Source organism: Colias eurytheme, chromosome 1 (genome assembly GCF_061535395.1).
Source record: "Colias eurytheme isolate Ceu_HAF_F1 chromosome 1, ilColEury1 Martin Lab GWU primary, whole genome shotgun sequence".
Taxonomy (NCBI): Eukaryota; Metazoa; Arthropoda; class Insecta; order Lepidoptera; family Pieridae; genus Colias; species Colias eurytheme.
Genome location: NC_142980.1, coordinates 14,498,431 through 14,505,439, shown reverse-complemented (window position 1 = coordinate 14,505,439; position 7,009 = coordinate 14,498,431). Strand labels below are relative to the sequence as shown.

Here is a 7,009-nt window from a genome sequence, read left to right as displayed (position 1 = left end):
ATTATATTTGCTGCTACGGAACCCTTTGTGCGCGAGCCCGACTCGCACTTGGCCGGTTTTTTCACTAATAATACAAGTCACAGTGCGACTCTTTACTGTTATTTATACAAAAGATAAAGATAATCATGTATCTAATTAAATTATCACCTATAACAACAGATTTTTTAATATAGACTCTAATTGTATTGAAAAGCAAAAAAAATGGTGAATCTGATATTAATAAAGATCGCACTTTATGAAGGAAGCGAAATTAATGAAGTTAAACGGGCGTTATATAGTCGAGTGTCACGGTGATAGCACAGACTCAATCAATACAGGGAAATAAAATTTTTTAGAAACTTTATTAAAGGAGACACTAAATAAAATACTACAGTTTAGGTAGAAATGGGGAAATTACATTTTTTATGGTCTTCACCATTCGAAAAAGTTTTGTTACATCACGGTCCGATACTTTTTTCTAGAGCTTCTAGTCGTTATGACTACAAGATGTAGTCCACTGATGTAGTCCTAGTGAGTCCTAGCAACTCAATAGCCACTAGGACTAGTTATATCAATTATATAACTCAACCAAACTCAACTGAAAACTCTACCGAAAAGTTTTCAGCTTAGCAAAATAAGTAGTAACATGTACCCCGTGTGATCTAACTACAATCTTTTATCTTGCTAAATAATAATTAAATCTTTTTTTCTATTTCATCAGCGAATAAGCTATCGCCTTCTACTTCTTTAGAGAAATTAATTTTTGCACCTGGATATTTGAAAAAAAAAACTGATAACTTTTTTAAATTTTTTAGTCTTCACGCTATCGAAGAAACTTATATCTAATACACTGGAGATTTCAGTATGAACATTAACTTATAACAAGAAAATATGACCTTGAATGACGCCTGTATGTTTTTTTATCCCTTTCATACCCACTTGCCAAGTTAGGTGTGAAAGGGATAAAAAAACATACAGGCGTCATTCAAGGTCATATTTTCTTGTTACAAGTTAATGTTCATATTGAAATCTCCAGTGTATTAGATATAAGCTTCTTGACGCTATCCAATAATGAATATTGATTTATCACATCTTCAATACAACGCTGTAATAAAGGTGTTTATACAAAAATATACTAGGAAATTTTCAGCAGGAAAGGGTTTAAAAACAGCCCAATTATCGGAATGAGTCAAACAGACATTGTTTTTCATTTTATATGGTAGCTCTGAGCGTTTACATCTTTACTTCGGCTAATTAAAACCAGCAATCATTATCTCAAAATTGTACTAATATAAATACTTATTTTAAACCTATAAAAATTTTGAGTTTTGCATACGTCACGGACAGAGAATAAAAATTGTTATGAATTATGATATTGTGACAAAGATTGTCATTGTGTTATTTATGAAACTGGGAAAATTATTTTATAAATATGTTTTCATTACTTATGAGATCACAAACTTTTAGACGAGACCTGGTTGTATCGGTTTCTAATAATTATTTCAGGTAAGATGGTTTTTATTATCATTCTAAAGCAAACTCAAACAGTTAAATACTATATTCATAAACACTTGTATTCTATAAAATTAATAGAGAAAGAAAGCTAGAACGGACGAGAGAACAATTAAACATACACATGCAATTTTCAGATCAAATTTGCTAAAGGCATCTACGCTCTGGGCTTCAAAGTATCGCGAGTCAGGCGATTGTTGTTGTGAATCTAGCGGCTCGGGTCAATCACCCGGCGGGGGGAAAAGCAAACACCAAATTTCATACACACCGTACAAGGCGCCTCCCTTTCAACAGCACGATCTGAAAAATATGACGTTGAACCGTCCTATGTCCCCTCACTTGACTATCTACGCGCCGACTAATCCCGCCATGACTTCGATAGTGGAACGCATCACAGGTAACGATTAGTACCTACATTCAAGTAGATAGCTGATACGCGTACAGACTAATCTTGTAATATAATACCGCTCAAGTCATGCATAATCCTGTCTTATGTCGGTTGTCTTGTATTATGGGAACGTCAATGCGATTGAACTGTATGAAATGTACCTATATCGTATGACGGTACACAGTTTGTGTACAGGGTGACTGGTGAAAAATACTTTCTACCTTACACTAGCGTTAGTTACTATTAAGTATTCTGTGCTTACACTATAAGGGAAAGGGATTACTGGACACTCTATTCCCGTTGTAATTATGTAGGTAATAAAAGTAGGACCTTCATTTTTGTCCAAATATTTGTAAAAAAATTGTGGACATGCGCTTTTGCCACTGATCATGTCGATTCAATTACGCGGCGGCCGCGGCGGCAGCAAACATTCACAGGCGTCCGCGGTATGCTTATAGATACAATATACCTACGTTCCATATTCAAGTACATAACTTGCATAAAATGCTTTAAATATTTACTTTTCTTTTTATTGAAACGAATTTAAACTTACTTTACAAATTTACTCAGTACTGAATTAATATTTACATAATCACATTCATCACAATATATAATAAGAGTGTCACCCGTCACCCTGTATATTAATACTTGTTAAGATTTTATTTTAACCACGCCATTTATATAAGACCATAATAATATCTTCATTATTGTACAGTAATCCTAGAAATGTATTATAATATTAACGTTCGTAATAGGGCTCGATAAAGTCTAATTCGTTCCTAATTGGCATCTTATGGTAAAGATAAGTAGCAATATGTTTCCCTCATTGTTCGAGGCTTAGTGTACCTACATTGTACACTCTTCAGTATACAGTTTCTCAGTAACATCCACTTATGCTGAATATTAGCGATAATCCGCTAACACGATATAATGCAAGTGAGTACACCGCAGCATGGGATAGGTAATGTGACTGCTTTACAAGCTGATATTTATAGGTAATTTTTTAATGGAAACGAAGTTGGTTAAGTCCTTACTTAATAGTTAATAGTTTTACTATTAGCTACATTAGAATCTTATTTAAAATACGTACTAAGGCATCTAAAGGTTCCTTGAATGTAGTGCTATTCATTGTGTATTTAAATTAAAGTTCTACTATATCTAGCTATTATCCTATTACAGCTTTTTATTAGAGTGTAACATCCGCGAGGCAATATTAATTACGGGACAAATCCATATCGTGTATTGATATTCGTTAACTATCGGTTTAACGGTTCAGAGTACAGAAATAATGACTTCGCAGAAGATTCCCGGTTAAATAGATGCAACTGTTTGCTTCAATTATTCAAAAGTACAATTTGAAATTTTTTCGTTTAGTATCCGATTTTTATTCTACTAATATTATGAGATTTTGATTAGGTACTATTGGGACTTTAAGAGCGGCCGTACACGGACTGCTCGAGCAGTTAACGGCTGAGCGACGTACACTAACGAGCGGTCGGTCGTTGACTGCTCGAGCTGTCGCTACAAACCGCGCAGTTGACGGCTTGAAGCGGTCGCGACGGCTTGAGCAGTCTGTGTACGGCATTGAATGAATGTCTATAGTTCACCGCGGGGTTACGGCTTCAAGCCGTCGGACTCAACTGCTTGAAGTGATCCGTGTATGGCCGCCCTAATTTGATTTGATTGGGACACTTTAAAAACTTTTACAATAATATTACGTCGCTTTTCTAAAACCTTAATGTGTGATAATGTGATAGAATAAACACTTCGAATTTATGAGTTTACTTGGATGTTATTAATTTCACAATTTTATAAAACAAAGTCGCACCGCTTTTCATTCATCTATCGCATATTGAAAACATTCCATGCTTAATTAAAACAAGTTAAAAGTAAGAGCAAAGGATATACGATACAATCCACAAACAGCTCAAATAATCAAATTAGACTACCTCCAGGTACAATTGTGACGTTCTACGCGCTAATGTTCGCATGCGGCTCACTGTTCCTCTCCAACGGGATTGAAACCTACGTGTCTATGATACAAAGTCTAGATTTGTCGCGACCACTCATATTCCTGATAAAACTATCACTCGGCGCTCCGTTCGCGTTCCACTATTTAAACGGAATTAGGTTCTGCTTGTGGAATGCCGGCAAATTGCTATCTATCAAAGAGGTATACGACTCTGCGAATAAGGTGTTCATTGCTACTGCGATTTTATCCGTGTTGTTTGCGCTGATATGAAAAGCCACGGTTGTTGAAAACAAACGGCAATTAATACATTTACTAAAATTGGATATTGATGTGTTTTAATTGTGTTTGTGGATCTTATTAAATGTCAGACTGGAATTTTGTTTTATTTGTGTATTTCTATAACTTTAAGTTAATTTAATTATTATTACACACGTGGAAAGGATATACCTCATAATATAGTTTTTTTTACAGTTTGATCTAAGTAATAAGAATTAGTTCGAGAAAAATAAAAGTTTTAATTACAAGTACAAATTAGTGGAAAAACTTTAAAATTGATGATGGTCTTGGATGAAATCTAACAAATGAAAAGATGATAGGGTATGAAGCATATTCATTTTGCCAACATTTGTATCACTGATCGATTTTATTTTAGTACAAGTAGTTGATCAGCTTTCTGTGTCCTGTCAGACCGAGACATGTATTTTCTTTCACCAGTAATCGAACCCATGACCTTTCAGTTTTACCACAGTTCTACGCCCTGGCGTTAACCACTACACAAAGGAGGAGGCTCGGTGGGAATATTCACGGTTAATATGAAGTTTGCAATTGCTCTTTTCGCATCCCATGTATAGGTATATTGTATGTAATATTATGCCTATCACAATCGATGTCCCGTGATTGCTTTCTGATATCCATTTGATGGTAATAAACAAGCAATAATGTTTGTATTGACGGAATTGGTTTTAGGTTCTGTGTAGTTTGTCATAATAGGCACTAGGTGTGCTTTGATTAAACTGATTTCTAAAGGTTTTTAAATACAAGAGCATATTCAACTTGAGATGAAAACATTAAACACTTTTAAAAGTCAAGTAATGGTGAAAGATTTACAATGTTAAATAGTTAATTAGTTTAAAAACTATCGAGTTTCTTCCCGATTCTGCTGATAAGATATAAGTACGAATCGGTAGTAATATGACTTTAATATGCACTTGTAATCCATACTAATATTATAAATGCGAAAGTAACTCTGTCTGTCTGTCTGTTACTCAATCACGCCTAAACTACTGAACCAATTTGCATGAAATTTGGTATGGAGATATTTTGATACCCGAGAAAGGACATAGGCTACCTTTTATTGCGAAATAATATGTACCACGGGCGAAGCCGGGGCGGACCTCTAGTAGTTTATATATACCTAATAAAATAATTTTAGTTTGAACTTGGGATTCTAATTTGTAGTAGAAAGTGAATAGATGATGATACTTTATATTACCTATATTGTGTTTACTAAAATGATGATGGTATTACATACGTTAGTTTCTAAGGGAGCGACTACAGCTTTAATTAACTTTGTAATAACCTAATTGCGTAGAAAATTTAGTACGCTTTTATTTATCTCAGTATGCATCAAATAAGGGTTTTTATTTATGCTACTTTAGAACTTAGTTTCCACTAAGTAAATTTAGCTTGATAAACAATTTTGTTAGAAAATAATAGCAATGTGTTTTTCAGTTTTTCATCTTCCTGCTTATAAACCACGCTTGCAGCTTCGACTTGCATAAGTCGATTTATGTAAAATATATTTGGAAGATTAGATCGTAAGCTATTTTTATACCCCGCCCTGGCATAATAAAATTTCAATCATAACATGGAATAAAAACAATATATGGTAAACAGCTTTGGGAGCATTTTACGATATTTTATAATAACTTTCCTAAAATATTTTGCCTAGGATTAATTTTAAAAATTCTATCGTTATGCTATTTACATCCCAGATTCAAGATTGTTTATGCTACGTACATTTTTCTGAGTCTCTAAGTCGACTATAATTAATGAAGAATAGGTACGATGGTAACGATGCATATTTTCAGGAGGATTTTAATTTAATTACAATTTTGTTCCAAGGATTTCCATTTGAAATATTCTTTTGATCGAGTTCTGTTATTTCACTGGATATTGATGCATTGATGAATTTTACTAGTAAGAGAAGTGTTTCATCATTTAGCCGTAACAGGAAACCTTTTATGCGAGATTTAATATGCTTCCATTAAAACCTCACACACACAAATGCAATGTTCTGGAACTTTCTGTCGCACACATGCCAAATAAATGGATTGCCCCCCTCTTGTTTATATTTATACTGTGTATGTATTTAAAATCAATGTTCGGTGTATTTACGCATTACATTTCGAAGTATCTTATTGGTCAGGCCCGACCTTGTCCTGGATGGAGAAAGGTAACACATATGCAACGATCTGGAACATTCTACCTCACACAGTGAAATAAATGGGCTGCCCCCTTCGTGTTTATAGGTATACTGTGTATGTACTGAAAATCAATGTTCGACAGATTTATGCGTTATATTATGAAATATCTGATTGGTCAGGCCTGACCTTATAACTGGGTGGAGCCTAGTTTTCGGTACTAGTTGTAAATCCTATAATAAAAGGGAGAGGGGCGTTATTCAAGGAATTTACAGGTTGCACTCAAATGGCGTGGCAGAGGGGGGCTCTCCCTTAGTAATTTCATGTTCGGGCAAAATCATGAAATTTTAAGATTTTTACGCGGAATACTGCGTAGGTGGAGTTTTTCCTGCTAGTTATTGATATTTTTTAGTACAAGTACCTATATTACGTTTTAAAGATTCGTACTTAATTTAAAAATAAGTGAAGTGATATGTTTTGTTTTTATTAAATTAAGTAATAGGCATTTAATATTATTTGCATGACTCTAAAGTGTATTTACAAAAAAATGAAATAGTTGTGGTGTTACATTTTTTTTATAACAATATTTTTTTCTTACAACGAAAGATGAATTATTTATTCTTATAACTTAAAATAAATATTATAACATAATATAGGTTAATAACGCATCATTGCAACTTTCCAATCTCTACGTTGCCTACGACCGTAGTATCGCTACGGCTGTCGTAGCGTCTC

The 7,009-nt window shown here is 33.9% G+C and overlaps 1 protein-coding gene across 1 annotated transcript; it reads left to right on the top strand.

The window, feature by feature from the left end:
* The first annotated feature begins 1,411 nt into the window (after positions 1 to 1,411).
* Positions 1,412 to 4,140, top strand: LOC149911375 (succinate dehydrogenase cytochrome b560 subunit, mitochondrial-like). Its single transcript, XM_090116588.1, has 3 exons — positions 1,412 to 1,485; positions 1,629 to 1,888; positions 3,835 to 4,140. Exons 1-3 carry the CDS (start codon positions 1,412 to 1,414, stop codon positions 4,119 to 4,121), a joined length of 621 nt encoding a protein of 206 aa, XP_089972714.1. The 3' UTR covers positions 4,122 to 4,140.
* The last annotated feature ends 2,869 nt before the right edge of the window (positions 4,141 to 7,009 follow it).

Coding starts and splice junctions, on each gene's coding strand:
- LOC149911375 (XM_090116588.1), top strand. CDS start 1,412: ATGTTTTCATTACTTATGAGATCACAAACTTTTAGACGAGACCTGGTT. Junction 1,486..1,628: donor GTTTCTAATAATTATTTCAG/GTAAGATGGTTT, acceptor TGCAATTTTCAG/ATCAAATTTGCTAAAGGCAT. Junction 1,889..3,834: donor GATAGTGGAACGCATCACAG/GTAACGATTAGT, acceptor GACTACCTCCAG/GTACAATTGTGACGTTCTAC.